Source organism: Lissotriton helveticus, chromosome 7 (genome assembly GCF_964261635.1).
Source record: "Lissotriton helveticus chromosome 7, aLisHel1.1, whole genome shotgun sequence".
NCBI lineage: Eukaryota > Metazoa > Chordata > Amphibia > Caudata > Salamandridae > Lissotriton > Lissotriton helveticus.
Window position 1 is genome coordinate 1114142781 of NC_136068.1, and position 24213 is coordinate 1114166993.

A 24213-nucleotide genomic window follows, 5' to 3' on the forward strand; every position below is an offset into this window, starting at 1 on the left:
CTTGTGAGACTCTTGTACCAGGCATGGACACCAACCACACTCAGCATTCACATTAACAGGATCCAGAAGCGATGGTTTTATACCAGTGTCAAATATCCAACCGTCGATCAGGCCACTTCTAGCAAGATCGTCATCGAGCGAACCTTCCTGTGTGGGGTCTGCTTGAGCTGCGGAAAAAGAAAGATGTGTTGGATCTGCTGGGTTCAGTTCACAGGGCGGAAAATCAAGCTGACATCAAGGAAGAACAGTAGAGTACAAATGCGTATTGTAAACTTTCGATATATTTCTTTAGAGGTCCCTAGCGGAGAGGTCTGGCACAGTTCGGAAAGGGGGTGGCGGGGCCGCAAGCTGTGTCTGTGATTAAGTACTCGTCCCCCACACCTGACTTTATTAAAAGCTAGAATAGTGGATTTCTATCCCGCAGCCGGGTCTCTCCAGATGTGTGTGATTTGGGGGGCCCAGAGGAGTTGGACCCCCCCACAAACGGGGTTCCAGATTAAACAGACCAGCCCTGCATTCCTTCTCCGCCAAAGCAAGGAATTAAAACACAGGACACCCGCGTGCTGCACGGAAATGAAAAGGTCAGCCCCCGCGTTCTCATTTCAACCCACCCACCCCGTCTTTAATAAATCCTGTAGCTTCTGCAGGGTTAATCGGTCTGGTGCGCTATATCTGATCTGTCAGGTGGTTACCAATGGGTAAAACGTGATGTACATATATATCCTTGAGAAGCTTACATACCACCATACTGCAGAGGGACCCTTATGACAGACCTGTCGGTTACAAACAGTGTAGCGCTCGGAGTTAACATAACGTGTCTTTGTAAAGCGCACGTTCACACATGGGTGCTAAATAATGGATGTTTGTTCCCCCCCTCAGTGGTACTCATTTTATCGACCTCTAGAAGGATGAAAGGCTGAGAGGGTCTGTTGGGATTTGAACATGTGACCATTACGTGGCACACAGGTCCCTGCAGTGGACGCAATAGTCCCCACAGCCACCAGACCTCCAGGGGCGCGAGTTGCAGAAGCTTGTACGTGTATACTACTCTCTACTACTCACTCTCTACTCACTCTCTACTACTCACTCTACTATTCACTCTCTACTACTCAATCTACTATTCACTTTCTACTACTCACGCTCTACTACTCATGCTGTACTACGCTCTACTACTCACTCTCTACTTCTCACTCTCTACTACTCTCTACTATTCACTCTCTACTACTCTCTACTACTCACTCTCTACTACTCTCTCTACTACTCTCTCTACTACTCTCTCTACTACTCTCTCCACTACTCACTCTACTACTCACTCTACTACTCTCTCTACTACTCTCTCTACTACTCACTCTACTACTGACTCTCTACTACTGACTCTCTACTACTGACTCTCTACTACTGACTCTCTACTACTCACTCTCTACTACTCACTCTCTACTACTCACTCTACTACTCACTCTCTACTACCCTTTACGCACTCTCTACTACTCTAATTCTCTTTACTACTCACTCTCTACTACTTTCTACTACTCACTCTCTACTACTCTCAACTATGCTCTACTCACTCTCTACTACTCTGTACTATCCACTCTATCTACTAATCACTCTCTACTACTCACCCTCTACTACTCACCCTCTACTACTATCTACTCGGTTTGTACTACTCTACTACTCACTCTCTACTTTCTTCTACTCACGCTCTACTCTCTACTACTCTCTCTACTCTCTTCCTCTCTACTACTACTCTACCTCTCACTACCTCTACACGCACACATATGCACATATATATGTATATATATATTGATGTGTGTGTGTATATATATATATATATATATACATATATATATATATACATATATTACCTACTGGCGGTCGCCAGTAGGTAGTTATAGTTAGGATCGTTTTCCATAGGAAATCCGCAACATTCTATTGGGAATAACTTTGGCGCCGGTTGAGGAATCTTCCTGAAATTTTCCCTAACTTTGCCTCGCGGCGCTCTGCTCCTTCCCTGAAAGTTTGGGGGGGATTCGTCAAGCGGGGGCCGAGATAAAAGGGGGGTACCAAAACATGTTTTCCCCATGTTAATTTCCATAGGGCGGTTGGACTCACTTTTAGCCCGAACGGCTGAATGGTTTTCCACCAAACTTGGCAAAATTGTAGGGACTGGTAGCCCGATGTGCCTTTGCTATGTCTCAAGATATGTGCTCCAGTGGGTTTTACGAAAATGAACTTTGAAAAAATATATATTGGGCTACATTGGGCTATATATATGTTAGAGCCCAAATGTAGCCCAATGTAGCCCAATGTAGCCCAAAGATGGCCACCAGAGACAAAAAAACAAATGTAGCCCAAATATCAGCCAGATGTAGCCCAACTATAGCCCAATGACAGAATGTCCCAGAGTGTTCTAAAGAACAACTAGAGCGCTAACAGTCTTACTTATGACAAACGTATGGCACACCTGAAGTCATCTTGATTGGAATAAAGTGTTAACACTTAAAACATTTAATTTGCAAAGGAACAAAATGAGGGGGTTCATTTTTCCTTAGAAATTATGATTAGTGCTGAAGAAAGAAAAATTAGGGCATATTTTGAGTGACTTCTCAAATCCTCTTATATTTCATTAAAAAAATTCTGATATGCAGTCTCCCAAGATGGCCACCAGAGACAAAAGAGCCCAAATGTAGCCCAAATATCAGCCAGATGTAGCCCAACTATAGCCCAATGACAGAATGTCCCAGAGTGTTCTAAAGAACAACTAGAACGCTAACAGTCTTACTTATGACAAACGTATGGCACACCTGAAGTCATCTTGATTGGAATAAAGTGGTAACACTTAATACATTTAATTTGAAAAGGAACAAAATGAGGGGTTTCATTTTGTCATAGAAATTTTATATATATATATATATTCACTGAAAAAACCATAGGTTACACACCAGTTATAGTTAGGAATTAGCATTTAAAAAACCTTTGAAATTCACTGAAAAAACCATAGGTTTCACACCAGTTATAGTTAGCTGGAAATTTTACTCGCATCAAACCATTGAAATTCCCACGTTATAGTTAGTTGGACTCACTATAAATTGCACGTCTGCAATGCACTGCTGATGACGTCACATATTACATCACTTATGCATATATTTAAATATTTAAACATTACTCGCTAATGTATGTATTCACTAAGATACACTTAATAAGCCAGTTAACCAATCAATTTTTTTTTTAAAACACTGTCATGAGTGATGTAATATGTGACGTCATCAGCAGTGCATTGCAGACGTGCAAGTTATAGTGAGTCCAACTAACTATAACGTGGGAATTTCAATGGTTTTATGCGAGTAAAATTTCCAGCTAACTATAACTGGTGTGAAACCTATGGTTTTTTCAGTGAATATATATATATATATATATATATATATATATATATATATATATATATGTATGTATATATATATATATATATATATATATATGTGTGTGTGTGCCACCTTTTATTTATGTTTTGCTTTTTTAAACAAAAATAAAATGCATTGTTATTTTTAATGTCAATAGCTCAAACTCGCGTAAATAGGTCTCGCATTTGCAAGAGATTAAGCTATTGGCATTGTAAATGACAATGCCATTTATTTATCGGTTTTCAAAACCAACACATAAATAAAAGTTTTGGCATTTACAATGCCAATAGCTCAAACTTTTGCAAAGGCGAGACCGTTGCATTGTAAATGCTTGTTTTGAATGTGTGCACCAAAATACATTGGTTTGTCAAGTTGACAAATAAATGTTTTTTTTGTAAAAGCGCCCCATGACGCGCGTTCACAATGATGTTGGCAGCGCCCAGTTCTCTGCACAGGCTGTCTAAATAGGAAGAGGCCCGGCTGCCATTTAAAAAAAGTGTTGTGAGAGAGCTTGTCCTGCCTGCAACAGCAGGGCAGAAATCCATTTAGCAAAGTAGTGCTTGGAGGCTGTGATTAAAGAATCCGAGTAACGACACATGTAACAGGGAGTGTCGTCATGTGAGGTTACAGATTGAGACAAGGCGGTACTAAGGAGGAACTACTAAGCCTATTGACCCATTAAAAGCCACAGTTGCTAAAGGACAATCACACAAGCCAATGAAAAATATAGGTGGAGCTTCAAGTCCCTACCACAATACAGCATGCCTCGCAGAGCAGCGCATGCGCTACCCAGGCTCGACCTAAAAAGTGGCCCTTGTTTACAAATTGGGTGTGTAGTTTTTCCATGGTAGGGGAACCTGAGCCAAGCTGGCCTTGCATGACCCTCGCAGACAGGAGTGCACGCTTCTGCATAATTCTTGTACTCACAGGCCGCCCTGATATTCGGTGTCTTTGACGGAAGGGGGTGGGGTGGGGGGGGGCATTTTGTTGCAGTTCAGAGTTTAGGTCCCTACATAAGAGTGGTAGAAACCACACATGGGATTCAGAGAAAGATACATTAGCACAAAATATTATAGAGCCATCTCCTACCCCATTTTAAAACTAAAAAACAATTTACAAACAAACCATGCCTCCATGGAATGGCTACTAAACTTTCAGGAAAAGTGCCTTTTCTCTGCAGACTATTGCTAGATGGAAATTTGCACATTCTGTCAACAGTATTAAAAATGTCACTATGCTCTATGCCCCTCCATTCTGCAAAACCTTTGACACTGCACTCTACGCCACTCTACACAATTGCATTATGCTTCACTGCAGTCTACTCAACTCTATTCTACTCTGCACCTCTGTACTCTACGTCACTCTACTCTGCACCTCTCTACGCTATGCCACTGCACTCTAGGCCACTGCACTCTACCCTGCACAACTCAAATCTACGCCACTCTACACTGATGCTCTCTGCGCCACGCCACGCCACTCTACTCTACTCTAAATCCCTCTACTCCACTGCACCACTCCACTCTACACCACTGCACTCTACTCTATGCCACTGCAATCTGCACCACTGTATGCCACTGCACTCTACTCTACATCACTGCATGGTACACCACTTTACTCTATACCACTGCACTCTATGACACGCTACGCTATTCTGCACCATTACCCTCTGTACTACTGCACTCTAGGCCACTCTAGTCTACTCTGCATCACTTTAATCTACACCACTGCTTTCTCCAACACTGTGACACTTCACTCTACACCACTCTGCCACCTTATGCCATTGCATGCTACTCCACACTATTCCATGCCATTTTCTATGCCACAAACCTTTAACTATGCTGAACAGCAGCCATGCTGTTCTGCAGCATGACTAAAACACATTGGCAAAGCCAATAGCTCTTGCACAGGAAAGGTCTATCAGCTTTGCCAATGGTTGTTTATCTATGCACTGACACACCATTGTTTTTCCATCGTGGTGGACCTCTTTCCCTAAGTCAGGACATTAGTAGCTTTCTTAGCACCATTGTATTGGGGAGATGTACTTTTTTAAAGGCAGTTCAGCTTGTTTTATGAGTGGATTGTTTTAAAGAAATTCAATATGCTCAGACAATAAGTTGAATTGCCTTCGAAATAAAGTCCCTTGCAGAAAAAAAGTGATGATGCTTGAAAACGTAAATAAATAGCGACTGGCAAATAATCATTGAAGTACATTTTTTGACATACAATACACAGAACAGTTCAAATGGAGTGGCTGGGCATCGTTGCCTCTTGGTAACCGAGTTCTATTTGCTGCTTTGTGCTTACAAATCAACTTATGCCTACCTTGCTTTTTATGAGTGCCATCCTCCTCCCAGCCTTTGCACTTACTCAAGCAGGCAGGCTGGCTGGTGTCTTCTTGGGCTGCTGAGAAAACGGGCGGGGGGTGAGGGGGGGCGCATCTTAAGGAATAGCTGGTGGGGCAAAGTGGGGTGCGACTGGTGACGAGGTGTGGATAATCAGCTGCTACACTGTATGAACGAGACTTTATATAGCACAGCAGCCAATTTCTAAAGGGAATGCCCCTTATCGCTAGTGACTTGACATCACTGAGAGATGGACCTGAGGTAATGAGCATGCACAACACTCATTCCAGTGCTCATGCTAAGCTGACCCATGTATGACCATCTACAAATGGACAATGAATGTGGGCCTCTTGGCAAAAAGCAGCACAGTTTATTGAATGAGGAGAATGCTGCTGTTTACTGGGGGTCCATGAAATGGTCCTGTGGGCCTGCCTGAAGCCATACCATGAGTATTGATCACCTAGGCAGCGCTGCAAGAGCAAAGGCCTACCTGGTGGCAGATCTCATTCTTTCTGCAACCCTTGTACCGATGCCAAGACAAATACATAGATGTTAGGGCCAGGCAGGAGTGAGTTCTGTTGCACTTTACTTGTGTGATAGTGGCAGTAATATGCTTCGTGATGATTACTACTGAAATTGACCAGTTATGTATCCAATCTATAATATAAGTAAAATGTTGTATTCATTTGGGTGTTGGACCTGTCCATGCGTCCGCTGATCTCAGTGACCTCCCAGCCACCAGCTCAATGCCTCCACAGCAGACCTCCAGAAATGGGGCTCAAACATTTCTTTTACCCTCGGACCTCCACCACCTCTCAACGCCGTTACGCTGGGGGTGCTTTTTGGTGGCAGTGGATGCATTGTTTGGGGGGTACACGTTCACAATTCCGGAGCAAACTCTACCAGCCCCCACCCTGAGTATAGTTCCATGGCCCTGAGCAGGCGGCACCGTACCCTCCTTATTCAAGGGAGCGAGGAAATAATGAATGTGGGTTCAAGCGCGCCAGACAGAACTACTGGTCAGACGAGATGGGGATAGCGCACCTAAGAGAAGGTGGGTCCCTCGCGGGGATTTTGCAATGATTCTTACCAAGCAGAAGGTGTGCTGCTTATATAACTGTGCACTGTGCCCTTCCACCCCCTTTCATTCTCTCCTACTTGAAGGGAAACACACGGATGTTTCTGTATCTCACCTGGGAGGGAGTTTTCAAAATATGTTCTTCAACAGCATGAAAGAAACTTTTTTTATAAAGAATTGTTGTTGTACGTCTGGCTTGGAATACACACAGGATCCAGGCCAACTCAGAACCTGGCAGTCATAGGGATGGAGCAACACAACAAAGACCTATTTCAACCCAATTAAGTAGCAAACAATTATATGAGCTGTGTGCGCAACCTGCTGATTGGCAGTGGAATGCAGACCATCTATCACAAAATAAGAATATAAGTGTGAGCTCCACTGAAGCAACACGGAGAGATATACTTGACTGACGCTTCCTGCACCAGTACTACACCGGTTACATACCGGGAACATTCATTACTCCGAGTCCAAGTCTTCCCTGATACAGTGCTAGGGTTCCCACTCTCCCAACCCCAAGGAGATAGATTATAGTGCTTTTATAATTGCTTATGGCTGTTAATAACAGGATGTATGGAGTGACTTCTTCCCCCTGTAGTGGCCCAAGGGTAATGGTGGCCATATTGGGGAAGTATTTTGAAACTGGCTAGGGAACAATGTCTGCAAGGAGGAGATGTGATCACACTGGTAAGGACTGGATGGAGGAAGATGGACAAGGAGGTAATGTGTGTTGACAAAAACTGGGGCAAGGCTTGAAAGTTGTCCTGTCTTTACTAATCTTTACCACGTGCTACCCGCCAAAGAGAGCACAGACCTACATATGAGACAGTGGAGAGCTGTCGATGGGATGACAGTGTCCAAGAGAATGGCCCTTTGGGCAGAGAATTATGCTTCCCGCTACTTCTGAGTGTCCTTTATGTTAGAGTGGCAACCAATCCCCTACCCTTCTGACAACCCTTATCCTCAGTCGGGCATGAGCTGAGAACAGCCTCCCACCATCCTTGGACCAGGGTACAAAAAGAGTGTGTCTGACTCACAATAAGGTTCCCCCTCACGTACCTGGGCTGTGAAGAGCTCTTGTACCCCTCAGGCTCTGCATCTCTGGGGTGAGGTTACAAGTTTCCTGTTTTTGGATGGAATCTGTCCAGACTTCCTCTTTGAAACGGAACACCAAATCTAAAGTTATTTTCTGTTGTGCCTCTTGAATGACGGCACTTCATGTTCATGTTATTTATTAAAGTGTTATATTTTCAAGTATGCAAATATGACCAAACAGTGATACTTATTTTATGTGTAATGATAGTGTTGTACAGCAACTCACCCTTCAGCCCCCGCATGTCAACGAAGGTGGGATGATCGACTCGCCCTTGAAATACATCCATTAAGTGCGCCTGCTTTACGACCTGCCACAGTGTTGTGTGTCATACAGTGGAGTTGGTGGCAGTCTTCTGTCTGTCCCCTTTGCAACGCAGATGCAGAGCTAGGAGTCAGAAGCGTCATTAAGCTTGCGCCTTCTATGCTCTGGAGCAGACCGTGGTGCTCTGATGTGCTGGGTGGCCAGCAACAGCATAGTCTGCCAGATTGGTACTTATTTTACACCCGTGGATGCACACAGTGGCCATCTTGGCACTGGAAGGTTGAACGTGCCATAGGAGCTCCTCCTGAGAACTGAGCAGTAGCCCTAGACTTGCTCTGCTGAAAACAACTTGAGATGTGGGTGGCCAACTGGTCCTCTGACATTCAAAGGTCTGATGTGGTTATAATTCGGGCAGTGTGGCCATCTTCGAGTACTATTCAGTCACAAAAATAGGTGATCACAGATCCAATGCTTTACAGGCTCATACAAGCATTGTCACCATTGCATAGTAAAGCATAGTACACGCATTGTCACCATTGCATTCTAAAGCATAATACAAGCATTGTCACCAGTGCATACTAAAGCATAATACAAGCTTTGCCATACTCAAGCATTATAAAAGCTTTTTTCACCCTTTCATACTAAAGCATATTACAAGCATTGTCACTATTGCATACTAAAGCATAATACAAGCATTGTCACTATTGCATACTAAAGCATAATACAAGCATTGTTGAATTGTTACCATTGCTGAGCCCATCATCATATAATAATTCTGACCACTTCGAGGCACTATATCGAACAAGCATTCTTACGATAGAGAGCATTGTATCATACAAGCAAGCATTGCATCATACAAGCAAGCATTGCATCTTACAAGTATTCTGACCACTACAGAGCACATCATGATCCAAACATTCTCCCATTAGAGCACAACATCATATAAGCCTTCTGCCACTAGACAGCACTGCCTCATGCAGGTGTCTCACCACTGCAGGGCTCACAGAAATGGGGTTGTAAGATTTAATAGTCCACTCAAAGAATTACTCACATCACTTCCATTCTAAAGAGTGCTGATTGCTCCTATTAGAGAGTTAGTCCTTGCAAAAGTGAAAAAACGAAATTGGCAGTATTTCATTATCAGGGCATGTAAAACACACCAGTACATGTCCTACCTTCCACATACACTGCACCCTTCCCACGGAGCTACCTAGGGCTTACCTTTGGGGCGCCTTACATGTAGTAAAAGGGAAGGTTTGGGTGACATGGCAGTTTAAAACTGCACTCACAAACACTGCAGTGGCAGGCCTGAGACACGTTCACAGAGCTACTCGTGGGTGGCACAACCAGTGCTGCAGGCCCACTAGTAGCATTTGATTTACAAACCTGGACAGACACACTTTAGTAGGGACTTACCAGTAAATCAAAAATGGATAACCAATCACAATCACAATTTACACAGGCAGCACTTGCACTTTAGCACTGATCAGCAGTGGTAAAGTGCTCAGAGTACAAAAATCAGCTAAAACGAAATGCAGCACACAGGCAAAAAATCAGGAGGTCAGAAATAAAACGACAGGGGAAAATACGCCAAAGATGCCAGGTCTAACAGCACTCATAGATAGCTCCAGGGCAGAACAGGCCGTAGCTGGCACCAGGCGTTTTCCCAATTGGCGGCCAGGGTGGGGGCTGGTATTGGACCCCGGGGAGGGCGGGGGGGCGTTTTTGTTACCGGGCCTGTTTTGCAGCACAACTGCAGTATCAGCCCCCTGTAACAAAAGCGGCAGCGGTGAAACGAGAGTGGTGCTTCCAACTAGCACCCACCCGTGGCCTGCCGAGCTGTTTGCCAGGCTGGTTTCGGTTCCCAGTCCGGCCTTGTACAGCTCCTCCTCAGAGTTCCGGCCGATACAGACCTCTTGCACTCAGACTGTACTCACAGACCCTCCTCACACTGCAGTCACTGATGGACCAGCAGCCATAAAGTGTAGTCTGAGTTCCAGCTCGGTCTAAGAATAAACTATACAGCAGTCAGCCTCTTTTGAAAAGTTTGACACCATTAACAATGCCTAGAGATGAAGCCAGAGACAGCGTGAGACTGTCTGGATGAGGAGACTCGCTTGCCCAGCCCACCTCTGACTGCAGTTTGAAATGCTCGTCCAGGGCGAAGAAGGCCCAGGGCCAGGCTTGGCCTTCATTCGCTGTGACAGCCCCTCTGGGTGCAGCGCTCCATGTTTTCACAGATGAATGTGCAGCAAGGATGGCACAGGGCACAGAGCCCTGAGCGCCACGCTGCCTGCATGGATGCTTTATCACCACAGTGGGTGGTCAAACCGCATAGTTGTAATCAAATGTGTTGCAATGTAATAATAACAGCAGATTGTGCACTATGTAAATGACAGATAGCAGTGTGGGTTTACACCTATAAAAGCAGCCTCTGAACCATAAAGTGTCCAGCTCATTGAAACAAACCTGTCCTGTCACTTTGCGATCTAGTGCAATGCCCCAGTGACTGTATGTTATTAAAAATTCTAAAACATATGGAATAGAAGGTGTCTTTTTTCAGATGACCCTACGATAATGAACCTGCAAAGTGAAGGATTTAAAGAACAAGCATTTGCAATGCAATCGGTCTCGCCTTTGGGACCTTATAAGTATTTAGCCATGCAGCACATGAGTCTGGGTGATGCAACATGGAAGCTTTAACACTAATGGTAACACGAATGAAACGTTGCATGCTTTCAACACACTACAGATCAAGCAGGAACAACACTAGATCTACTTATAAAAAGAACTACTAATGAAACCAATGTGAGCATACTAGAAAGAAAGGAGTAAATAAGAGCAAACTCTGAAGCATTTGTTACTTAGTGTATTTAAAAAGAAATTGGCCACTCGATATTTTTACACTGCACCTCTAATTGCCATGTGGTCAAGAGCAGGAATGTGCCTCGCTATCACGATATCTGTCTGGAGAAAGAGAGTGCCTGCAAACACGAGTATCTAGGCTTGTAGCGCAGCATTCTTGAGTAATATATGGCATAACCATCTGCATGCCCCCACAACTTTAGCCCCCTTTACCTCTGCTCACCCCAAGGTCCGTCACCCCTCTCCTGCAGGTGATCTTCGATGACAAATATGCAGAATAATTAACGTGTAAGGTTAACTGTGACAAGAACAGTAACTGTGAAGATCATAAGTTAACTTCACATACATATGTAAACAGGTCAATTCAAGTAAATGAAAGCCTGCTATATGAGTTCTAACACGTGAACGCACCCCCTTAAACGATTCGTTACCAGCTAATGGGGATTTCAGGGAAAGTGCGTTTAGAAGAAAGGGGCGAAAAGCCAGTCACCTCAATTCACTTTTTTCTGTTTGAGTGGCGAGAGCAGTGGCGTAGCTAGGGGGGGGGTTCGCCCCAGGCGGCACTATTTTTGAGGCGACCGCGCGGCTCTGGAGGTCCATTGCGGCCGCGGCGGCCTTTATAATTTATTTGGGAAAGAACACAGTTGTCCCCAAATAAATTATAAAGGCGGCCGCAACGGGCCTCCAGTGCCGCGGCCGACAGCGGCCCAGTTTAAATGTGCAAAGCTGCGCTGCCGACTCGAGTGGCATGCGACGCGTGCTCTGAGAGTGTTGCCAGCAGCTGCTGGGCTCAGTAACTTAATGGTTAATTGTTAGTCTGCTCTCAGCTCGAGTGGCTGAGAGTGACTGCTAAAATGTTACAATTGTTCTGCCCCGGCCAGCGGCCTCATTTCGTGCATGGCTGCATATTTCCTGGGGCGCCGCGCAGCTTTGACACTAATTAGTCGCCGGGGCGGGGCCTGCCCTGTGCCCTCAGAGGTTGCACACCATGGGCGGCTCGGACTCCGTGTCAGTGCTCCCACAGGCTTTGGGGATCCCACTGTGCTGGCAGGCACACTGGAGAAGTGTGGCTCAATGGTTAGAGCAGGCAGACCTTGATGCAGAGCACTGGCCAGGGACCAGGGTTCGATTCCCACCTCGGCGGGTCTCCGGCTCATTAATTCCCCTGACTGGATATTCTTGCCTCCGTGCCTGTTCTGATCATGGGTCCCACGCTGCAACTCTGGGCAATAGCTTGCTTAGTCTCCACAACGGCCCCAAAAGCGCTGGGATGCCTGGCTGCACCTGGGGGGTGCCCAGGAGTGGACATTTCCCAGGAAAGCCAGGAAGGGTTCCTAAGCGGTATACGGACAGCGCCGGGACACCTCCGGTGGAGGTAGCTGTGCGCTTTACAAATTCCGACATTTACATTTTACACTCAACTGCAGGCCAGAACTTAGTCAGTGACTTGGTTTGCAATGCCGAGGGGCCGCCCGGAGAGTCTCAGTGGATGGCCCTGCCCAGGAACTAGAGTCAGCCAGGGACAGCCTGATCAATGTGCAGGCCGCGGGCCGGACTACAAACCTGAATTGCCGTGGCCCGTGGTGTTATGCGGCCTTTCCTACCTGAGCTCAGCCAGCCTGCCTGCCTGCAGCCAGCTCTTGCAGACCAGAGTCACTGCCTGCACCCACCACAGTGCGGACTGATTCAGACTCATCTGCGGCCGGGACGTGGCCCAAGACAGTAAGTACCAGCCACTGTGAGCCTGTGTGTGTTGTAATGGACAGTGATGATGCCAGTGCAGCGCGCAATCTCACCAGGCAGCAGGCGTGCTTTATGGAAACCTTGTATTCCGAAGTCCGTTAGAGAGAGGCTTATCGACACTGTGCAGCAATGGAAATTGTGTCAGTGAGTGTGCTTTGTTGAAAAACGGAATGCTGTCTTCCTCCTGGTTTGTAAACCATGACGGCTTAATTGGCGACATAGCCCTGTTTGCAAAGGTCTGTGTGAATTGTGATGTGCTTTGCGGCTACTATAAAGCAGCTGTTCACTTCTCCGCAATGATAGCTTGTTTTCGCAATATATTTTTTTTGCCGCTTTCCTGCATAAGATGTTGCTGTTGTGCGAGCATGTCTTTGTGAAAAAAGCTTTGTTTCTAAGCTATACTGCTCATCGAGCTCAACACAGTGTTGTACAAATTACATTACGATAAATAAGTGGTAACAATGTTAAAATATGTATCTTTGAAAAAATGTATGAATATAATATAAACTTTAGTCGGACACACTGCTAAAAAGACGTAATATGTTGTTGAACTTGAAAGGCACTCTCGGCCTTATGGAACGTGCATTGTTGTTTATGGATAGCACAAGATATCCGCCACCCTCAGCCTGTGCCCCAGCCCGGGCCCCCAGTAATTGTTGTTGTCGCCTGACAACACTAGAGCTCTCCTTCAACACGTGCTCTGAGTCCGGGAGAGGCTATTCAGGTGTTTAGGGCAGGCCTGCCTCTCACATTAGCCGAACAGTGCCACTATGGCCAGTTCTTCATAGAGATCTCCTCACCACCAGCATTGTGACTGGGGACAGACTGACTTGGCTACTGTACAGCAGCAGACACAAGGTATTATTAAATTAAGTCTACCCCGGTGGTGTCACGCTGATGAGGGGTTAAATATACCTGTGGAAAGCATTTGACTGTACCAATCTTACATTGCATATTCCCAAAACTATGATCCGTTTGCAAGGCACAAGGTTAATTCCCTTCGATTTCTGGTGATTAGCAGCAGGTTCAAGATTTTCTTAAGAGTTTCTTGTTGCTCAAATTTCTGATATTTATATGTTTTCCTCGTATTTACTGCTTGATTTTGCTTGTGAAAAAGTGTCTTTCATAGTGGCTGAAATGTCACTCATAATTACACTGATTTTATGAAAATGTCACACACAGCAATCTGAAACCTTGGCAGCTATGCTCCTCACTCCTCGACCGTTGTTGGCCCCCGCCGTCCCAGCCTCCACTCCAGGACCATCAATCTCGTTGTAGCGCCTGCGCGCTACCAATGACGGCCCTAGTGACAATTTGGCCAGCCCTCGCGATTATAACGTAGCAGTGACGCGTTATGCGCTTCACCGCTACGCTCTCATGAGTAGTCAATTCTGGCCTGGTGATTGCAGCTTTGGGCGTTTTGATGGCTCTCTGGACTCACTGTGAGTCTGGCTGCTGCACAGCACTGCAGACTCAGTACAGCAGAAGTCATTAGGGGAACAAGTTACAACCGAACCACCCCTGCCTGCCATAGGCCCTGCCTAGAGCGAGGGAGGTAAGAGGAGAGCAGCAGCAGGTTCAGAGGTGTGGGTGGCTGAGTCTGTGACTCATCCATAGCTCCCAAGGTTTCAGATTGCTATGTGCGGCACTTTCCGAATTTCATTGTAATTATGAGTGACATTTCAACTTCTAGGAGTCACATTTTCTCACTGGCAAAAATTAAAATCACTCAATAAAGATGAAGGAAACATATGAATACCAGAAATTACACCCATTTGATTCGTGTTTGTGCATTATTATCGGTGCGCTGGGGGGCGGGGAGGCTGGGAGGCAGGGAGTGTTGTACCCCTGTAAGTCTAGATATGACATGCCATGTATAAAATGTGTGATGGCAGAGTACTGCTGAGAGAGCGCTGGAGCCCCTCCAAAGCACAGTGTGTTCCTATTCACAGAGCCTTTGTTTTCCCAGTGAGGGGGGCGCTTTTGCACTTCCTATCCATTTCCCAGGCTTGTGGCCTGTTTTTTATATATATATTTATGGTTAACTTATACTTGTATACTGGATATGCTGTAACTCTTGTTAGATTAGAGTTATGCATGCGGTGGTATTTGAGTGCACTCCAGTGCAACGAGCGGGACCAAGCTACGACACCTCAGTAGGATAAGCGCTAACAGCAGTAACAAACAGATCACAGCTTCATATCCTGACTGTCTGACTCCACCTTTCATCTCGCAGATGTCAATATAAACGTAATAACTTTGAGTAGGCTAAAAATTAACCCTGGGTGTGGAAGCAAACAACAACAGTGAAAACCAACCGAAAGAAAAGCGACATTAACGCGGCACGCACTGCAGCCAAGCGAACACTTTGCAGAACTTGCTCTCAGCTTTTTTGTTTTCATAACAGAGAGGAAACAAGCCCGCAAGTGGTGTGCACACGCGCTTGCGAGCAGCAGGCAATCTGTTTTCAATTATCGCGCCCACGTCTGGGCACGATAATTAAAAACAGATGTCACTCGTGCGAGTAAACGCACTGGTTAGGCCGTGGGCGGAGCAAAGGCAGGACATGCACCCGCCTTTGCCCAATTGCATGCTGTCTTTTTTTAAAAGACAACACGCCGAGCCCAATTAAAATAATCCACAAAAAAACACATATGCATGAGAGTGTGAAAAGTCCTGGTCAGCTGCAAGAGGTTGTTTTCCTATAGCAGCGCAAGCGCTGCTATAGGCTCGACCTAAAAAGGAGTAAAAGTATAGCAATAGTTCTGGTTGATACTGGATGGATACTGTGCTTCCGATTTCTTGGTTCATGGGTGAGCGACTCCTGACATATTTTCAGAATATCCAAAAAAAATGTACATAAGAATAATCTAAATGAGATGCCATGTTATGTTATCAAAGATTTACATAGTTATGTCCTGCCATTATGGGCACCTTTACACCTTGGTCTCGCGGATTCTACTACAGTCTGGAGTCTGTTTTCTGTTCGACTAGGATCATCAATAACATGGGTGCAGTTAATATTTCATGTGAACTTTAGTGTAGATCTGTATAGCTGTTAGGGGTTGTGTGGTATTGATTTAAAGAGTTTTATGTATGGTCTTTGAGAGTAATGTTGTTTTACGATGAATGTAGCGTTGTTGTGCGCTGTAGGTATTATCTAACTACATAGTGCCTTTGATCTCACCAAAACAAAACACATAACTGAGCTGTGTGGGGTTTATGGGCATTATTGCGACTTACTTTTTCTGTTGGACGTTGTGATTGGTTAATGGTTGGTACTGGTGTGTGCTCTGTGATAACTACTTCATGGAATATCTCAGCTGTGTTGTGTACGTGCTCAGTTTTTGTCTAACGGTAGCCCATTATTTTCTCAAAATCCAGCATGAATTAACTCAATGACCCAAAGTTAGATAATCCTGCAGCCGTTTGGTAGATTAAGCCATGGTTCTGAAAAATAGAACAACCAGGACACTCAGCGGAGAGGCTATTCATTATGTTGTATGGGACTGTAAGAGCTATTTAGACATGTAGTAATAATCCGGAAGGAGTAGTGTAAGGTCCAAGATTGGCTTTACTTTTCTAGCATAGAAGTTGGATGGGACATGGGTTAATGCATCTGATAGTCAAGTTTTATGCGTACCCAGTTTGGACGAAGTAGGTTATACTGTGGGTTAAATGCACGTCCAGCTTAATTAAATTGTTCACCTCTATTTTCTCCCCTATTGCAGGGAAGTGAAAGTGAATACGAAGTGGACCAGAACCGGCAAAAGACCCATTCTTTTGTTAACCACTACATCAGCGACCCAACATACTACAATTCCTGGAGGCGGCAGCAGAAGGGTATCTCACGGGCCCAAGCCTACAGCTATGCAGAGAGTGACTCCGGCGAGCCAGACCACTGCCAGCTCCCCAACAGCAACAGCAGCCAACAAGGGAGCCTGTTTCGGCCCAAGGTCAGCCGGACTCCCACTCCTCAGCTCCCACCCAACCCCCCAAGTCAGCAGAACACGCTCTACCGGCCCCCCAGCAGTCTGGCACCTGGTTCAAGAGCCCCCCTTGCTGGATTTTCTTCATTTGTTTGATGTTAAACTTTGATGTTGAATTATTTTATGGAACTCTAAAACAAAACAATTGGTAGAAACATATGAAAAGTGAATATGTTGCCTGGATCGATCAAGGTTGTCTGTGACGCGACAATCGGGTGGAGCTGCCTATCTCAAATAGCCACTTCAAGGATGGCACAGTGCCCCCTACTCTGCAAGACAATAAAAGGAATCATTCACCCATTCCAGTCAAGTTTTGTTTCTGTGCAAAGAACATTCCCCTTCAAGGTGGTTCACCTCCAAAAATTCAAGATGGTTGCCACGGATCCTCATCCGGTTACTGGTGCTTCTAGAAGAAGGGACTGTTGCAGGTGAAAACAATGCAAACCATTTGGACCTGGATTTTTCCTTTCCCCAGTGGGGATAGTAACAGTGGAACAGTGTCAAGTCTGACGTGATGATTTGACAAGTTGGATCAAGGAAGCTGACATTTTTTGAAGGGGTGCAGAGTAGTTGGTCTAACCAGCACAGACCTCATCAAAGCTGGAAGTGCAAATCACCCAGGCATTAAGACGGCTCACCTGGTCTAGTGTGCATGTGAAACATGCACTGTTAGAACCGCATGGCACAGACATGCATTACAAGTGTGCTCGCCTTATGCCCCGGATTGGGCTAAATCAGTGCTCCAACCCACTGACACCCACTGCCTGAGGGTGGCAGCATCCAGTGTGATGGAGTGTTATTAAAAATATTCTGAAAATAAGTTTACATAAATTATGAAATAACAGTAAAACGGGAACATAAACATACCTGCCTCTGTGATGCTGGGTCTTTTAGTGGATTAGTTTGCTGTGTGCCGGGTTGGCTGGTTCCTGTGTGATTGCATATGCTTACATTTTCGGGAGTTGTCAACCTACGGCTTCTCTTGGTGGATACAGAGCCTCAACAGCTAAATTCTCTGGAAAGTGGAGGCCAAGAAAGGAAAGATATCTCGCCCTTTCTTCTGCAACAAAGTGGGCATGTCACATTTTAACCTGTTTCTGAAGAAGTTATGCCAATAGCAGTGACTATGGCACTGGCAGCTGGGGCTGGCTATCCTGTAGACTGTGTCAGAGCGAAGGCCAACCTGTGAGTGTACGAGAGAACAGCAGTGTTATCACTCACCTGTAATCCTTGGGTTACCACCCTGAAAAAAGTGCGGTAGAATTGTGGAAATACGAAAATGGTGGCATCCGAGATCGATATATGAAAAAACATGAAGAGAGTATCCTATTATTGTATGAACATTGTTGTGGCAAAATGGGAAAACTACCAACATTTTTCTCGTTTTCCAACATAGCAAAAACACACAGTGCCTACTTGTTTGTTGCGTTGTGAATTCTGAGAACAGTGGTGCATATTTTTGTGTTATCTTTTTGTTAACGAGGGATCAAGAAGAGAGCGAATCAAAGATGATCCCCAAGAGAAGCATGTCTGTGGCTACTTTGGTGCCAAATTGTGTGAGCACCTGGAACACGGATAAAATAAACTGGGCCTGTATGCCATTCCTCTAACCCTCATTTGGAGGCTGCATCCCAGAAAAAGCCATGCCTCCTATGGTTCTTCTCGTAAACCCACCCCGTTTCCTGCTCCATTTGTAGGTTTGCGTTTCACTGGGTTGTGGTATTTCAGAATAGACTGGATTCCTTCTAAAATACAGAGATGTACCTGCTGCCCTGTTGGTAGGCCTACAGGAAATATTGGGAGATTTTAGAACAGGATGTTACCCTCAAAGGCCAGGTGACAGTGGCAAGCCCACCCGCCCTTTCTGAAAAAATACCCTAGTAGAGAATCACTAGATACCTTAATAGGCCAGTCCGCCTCTGACAGTCATTCCTGCCTTCCTTTGGCCTCACATGTCAAGAACCTTAACATGCTACCTTTTGAGTGTTGGTGCTGGGCAGAGGAATAGATCTTAATACTGTGTTTGGGGGGCTGTGGGTGGCAACAAGTGAGAGGAATAAAGAATTCGATTTCCATTTACACAAATTCATATCTATAGCTCTACAATGTTGTTTTCTGTCCGCTCACTTCAGCTAACTTGTTGGCTACCAGGGGAGACAGTGGTATCTTGGAAGCATAATCTTTAATTTATAGTGGTCTGATCTCATCGCTAGGGAGGGTCATATTATTCACAGGATGCTGATTTTTAAAGCAAATGCCTACTGTCCACTGCGCAAGGGATGGTATAGAGATTGAAACAATTCCAGTGTCCCTCTCTACTGCATTCATCTGTGCCCCTCCAGTCCATTCATTACTGGCAGTGACCTCTATCCAGCCTGCTAGCTTCACTTGAACTCAAGTTCTTAACTCTATAGCCAAGCGATGCATGTCTAACATTTCTTATTCGTGTCATTGGGCAGAGGTTGTTTCTCCAGCTTATAGGCTGAAGATTCTTTGTGTGTATCTTATGCACATAGTATCGCAGCGTGGCGAAAGATCCTGACATTTTATTCAGTCAATTTATGAAAAGATCCTCCTATTCGTTATTGAATTTATGAAAAGATCCTCTATTCATTACTTACTCGTTCATCTCTATGCATGTCCTATAAAGTATATGTTCATGGGACAGTTAACTGGTAACTGGATGTTACAGTCCTATAAAGCAACAGAGTCCTCGAGACATGCTAAACCACCCAAACACTGAGAGGGCATTATAGGACAATAATATGCTATTAGCCGACAAACATTTATATATTTCATGCTCAGGTTCCCCAACGACTCTAAATCCCCAATTTACATGCATTTCATTACTTCCCTGAAACTATTAGAAATTAGGAGATTAAACAAAGATAAATTATATTTTTGCTGCATGTATTAGGAAGTTGTTGTTCACAACTTCTAGCTAAGGTTCTGGGCCGAGCACCGCAGAAAAAGGTCCTATTGCAGACGCTTTATAACTTGAGGCCTGCTTGACCAATCTGCACCAAAGGTTTAACTAAAATATTCTTCATTTCCCATCGATAATTGGTCCTGAATACTGCATTGGATACCACTGTGTGTGTGTCCCTTGACAGAGGAGGAAAACAATTCCAATCTTGGGGCAGGTCACCGAACTGAATAGTGAACCCATGCAGAGTTCCATTTTCAGTTTTTCGCAAACAGAAATTCGCACAAAAAAGAAGCCGTCTATACTTTTTTCTGTGCTCACTGCTACCTTAAAAATTGTGTGATTTTGGCAGGAAACATATGCCATAGAAATGTCAAATTAAAAGGGATACATTATCCATCAAAAGAGAATCAAGACTGGGAAAGGATGTAAAAGTGAGCGCTAGGCAACGAAGACACGCGGTTTGTGGAAAGCGTTTAATCTCCGGAGCACTAACTCGGTGCAGGATTAGGGCCTGCGTCTGTAATGCAATTACCAGGCGGAAGGCAAACGGCGCGGACAAAGCTCCCCAGGTGAGCACCAGCAGCTGCCATGGATAACTCAGTTTACTCCGGTGAAAGGACTCCTTTCATCTCAGAATTAGCAACGGGGAATCAAATCAGTGGTTTTTCAGTTATCAGTTGTGTGATAGACTGGTCTGCAAGTCGTGATACCAGATCAGGCACAGCCCCTGCAGTTACCAGTTTACAACATGTCCCTGTCACCTCCACCCCACCCACATTACTATCGCTGTGCCTCATTGGACTCTGAGAGCTCCCCTACTTGCAGGAGGCCAAGTGTTCTCCCAGAAGACCTTGAATCCAGAAAAGGCCGTGCCTCTTCAGTCTGCCCATTTCCAGGCAGACCCTAGCACGTGCTTTCCAGTTTTCCCTTCGCTTAGTTATTGCTACTGCTCATTTGTGCCTGGCGCAGGCTTTTTTCAATACATGTGTTATGAGGCCTGAATATGCACTAATGCAGTTTTCAGGGATGAATAATAGCACTGGAAACTATTTTGTACTGAGTATTCCACTGTGGACAGCTGGTGGCCACTGAGGGAGAGCACCCTTTGTGAGAACCTAAATGCTGCCAAGCAGCGGCATAGCCCAGCTGGTACCCTTGGGTGCAGAGCTACCTATTGTGCGCGGAGTGAGGGGGTGTTTCTATGGGCATGGAGGAAGGCGCCACAATGGGCCTCACCGAGCCCAGCTTGGCCAATTTGAGATTAGATATGTCCAGTCAAAAGCCTCATGGTCAGCAGTTCAGATTATCCTCTTGTCAAAACCTGCATCACCGCCTCTTGCTTTGCCTCTGTTGACCATAAACCAGCCATCCTTTCATAAAGCTTTCTTTCTAAATAAGAAGATTAGAGATGATAATTTTTCCTATCAATGTGGTCCCTTTGTAGAGCTTGGAAAACAGGGTACTCTGACACAAACGTATGGATATCACGCCCGCGATATAACAAGTGCCTTATAGTCTGGCACTTGCAATGTGGCGCACGGAATATCGCCACATTTTGAAGGAATACCATCCTCCAAACTCTAAATAAACGTCCCACGTGGCAAACCTCCCTGGCACACTTGGCGTCTGTGCTCTCCCCCTGAAATTCCACAAGCTGGGACGACTACTAAAAATGACCATCTAAGATATGAGAGACCCAGATCAACTTGACTCTGTGTTTGAGTTCTACTTCTTTGGCTTTCAAAATGGCTGCCACTTTAGAATATGTACATTGAGTTGTGCCATCCTTCCTGATACAGGGCACAAAAAGAATAACTTGAAAACAGTAGAATTTTCACTGTGACCATTGACATTTCTGCATAACCATCACACTTGCCAGTGCTTTGTCTGCATTTCTGAAACTCTGAGGCAAGCCACAAAGTCGATATGGGAAATTGGCTATTTCGGCACAATTATTTGCAGAATTCCTCGTTCCTTAAAAAAAATCATGATTGTGCAGAAAGTGCTCGTTGTTGGCTGTGAAAATCGTATGAAACTGGTAGAATGTTTTCTTTTTCTGTATTTTGCAAAATGATATTGCCAACAGCTTTATTTCTGAAAAAATGCAACAGAATTTCTAAAGAAATGTTGCAGAAAATATAAATCTAGGCGTCTTCATCAGTATTTTAATTACCAAATGTGTATGAATAAGTTACCTGCTCTTGTAAATCCAACAAAGATTGAAAAGTGCTTTATTTTTAAACTATATAATAAAAATATGGAAATAATATTTTAGCGACTGCCATCCGTATGTGAAAGAAAATATATTTGTTGTGAAATGTTGTTTCAAGTTTATTTTTCCTATACAAATGCAAGAAATATGATTATTTGCACTGTGCAAAGAGTATCCAATTGTCTTTGTGGAATGTGTGTATATGAGTTTGAAAATGAAGTTAGCGTATCTAAAATATGATAGTCCTCATCACTGTGCAGTGTTTTCTTCTTCAACCTTAACTTTTTAGGCACTGTTACATACATAAAGCGAAAGAACATGAAATTGCATCAAATACAACAGTCATTATTAAACTGAGATGTAAAGGGTTTGCAGGTGTATTAAGTGAAATAGTTATGTTTTTGTTACATGTAATAGTAAATATGGAGCTGATCGAGCCATCCTTTGGGGGTTAACTTCATTCATAACGCATTTCAAATTCCTATATCTCCCACTACCCCTTCCATTTGTCCCTGCTCTGCTCGTCGAGCATCACCCAAATTGTCCCATTTTCAAGATGGAAGGATCTTTGAATTATTTTTCTGCTTTAATCTCCTTGCTGAAGCCGTCAACTTTTGGGTGTCAGCTGTCATTACCAAAGGAAGCCTTTTTCGAAAGGCAAAAACCCATTCTTGGAGAGGCCTCTCATTTTGGATTGTGATGAGGTTGACGACATCCGATTTTGTCCAACAACCTCAACGAGAGACAGAGTGCATTGTAGGAAAAGTTGCTGGTTTCTTCACGGGCCAGTGTCTCTGAAAAGCAGCAGAGTTGTGGTTATATAAGTAAGCTGTCCTGTGGACCGGCCATGTCATTGGCCAATCCCCAGACTTACTGCATTCTCCCAATTTTCCTACAGGCCTTACTGCCTCTTAATGTCATTATGCCCTTTACCACTCTGTAGGCTGAACTAAAGGTGTATGTTGCATTAGCAGAGCTCCCTGTGGTCATTCTAGGTTCCATATGAACATAACACTGCTTTCAAGAATGAAGCGACAGACTCCAAATGAACATAGCATGTCCAAGAATAAGACTTCTTTACTCCTCATGTCTTGAAGTCTTCACATTTAAATGACCCTCATTCGGTTACAACAGGCATCAATTTTATTTTTTCTAGGTGTCCCCAAGAATAAACAATCTGCCTCTGGCATTTAAGGCCTTCTGTCTCTAAAGTTATCTCTAGCCCTTATTCCAGGGTGATTCCAATGCCTAGCAGCTAAGGTATAAAATCTGTCTCTACCTTTTATTCCGCGGCCTCTTCAAGAAAAACAATATTTGGATTTTGTTCCATGTCGAGCTCCAAGATTATACACGTTTTATCCTGTATTTAATGGTGCCTGTTATACACTGGCATCTTTGGCCTTTATTCCCTGGTGTCTCCAACATCAGCAAAATGTAGCATCTCCAGTGATTACAGACAACTCCTAGTTGTTTTCCCAAGTTGTCTCTTAAAGTTGGTCTGTTCCCGGTAACAGATTATTTGCCTGCTGGTAGCCTCAGTATTCACTTTTATGTTCAATTGTACAGATGTAATGCAATGTCACAAGCGTATACCAGTTTTTCGTTTCCAGGTTTCGGCGTTACAATGCCAAGCTGATCTTTCCCACGACCCAAAGGGAGGATTAATGGAGTGAACCACGAAGAAGCAAGCACTGCCAAAAAGCATCTAATCAGATTTGACCCAAATATAAAAGATCCTTTTCAGCAAATGGATCAAGGCACTGAGCGGCAATGTCAGTGTGCAGTCCTCCCTGTCTACTGCATCATTACAAAACTGTATGTGCCAAGAGCGTAATTCTGTGCGTGACACATAAAATGGAGTTTGCAGGGAGTTGAGGGAGCAATTGGCTCCTGAGGTGCTTTCAGACAAATTGTAGCCACTGCTGGTTGAAAACATTGTGGGTGGCAAGATTTTTTTTTTTAAAGAAATAAAATGAATAAAAGCATAAATATCAACAGTGGTGTCAATGGCGTTTATTTGAATTTTGCACTTTCAAGTGTAGGCTTGTCTAGATAGCCTATCTGGAAGGTCAATGAAATGACGCGACCTTGAAAAATAGAACATTAGCAGGGTTTGCCAAATAACGTACCAACTCTCTGAAAAGTATTTTAGGCCACTTGAATCAGTGTCTGAAAACACAAATGCCAAATATTTTATAAGAATGATTTTGCACACTTAAGTTTGACTGAATTCCCTTTTCAAAAGTCTCTTTTTTGAGGCACCTAGTTAAAATCTATTCACAATAGTAAACGTTTATTAA

The 24213-nt window shown here is 44.4% G+C and overlaps 1 protein-coding gene across 1 annotated transcript in view; it reads left to right on the forward strand.

Annotated features, from left to right (window-relative positions):
• SDK2 (sidekick cell adhesion molecule 2) overlaps nucleotides 1-22024 on the forward strand; it is a 702247-nt gene extending 680223 nt beyond the window's left edge. Inside the window, exon 45 of the mRNA XM_078654263.1 lies at nucleotides 16515-22024. Coding sequence (XP_078510389.1) covers nucleotides 16515-16868 — 354 coding nt within the window. The 3' untranslated portion in view covers nucleotides 16869-22024. The remainder of the gene's footprint in view (nucleotides 1-16514) is intronic.
• Nucleotides 22025-24213: the final 2189 nt, after the last annotated feature.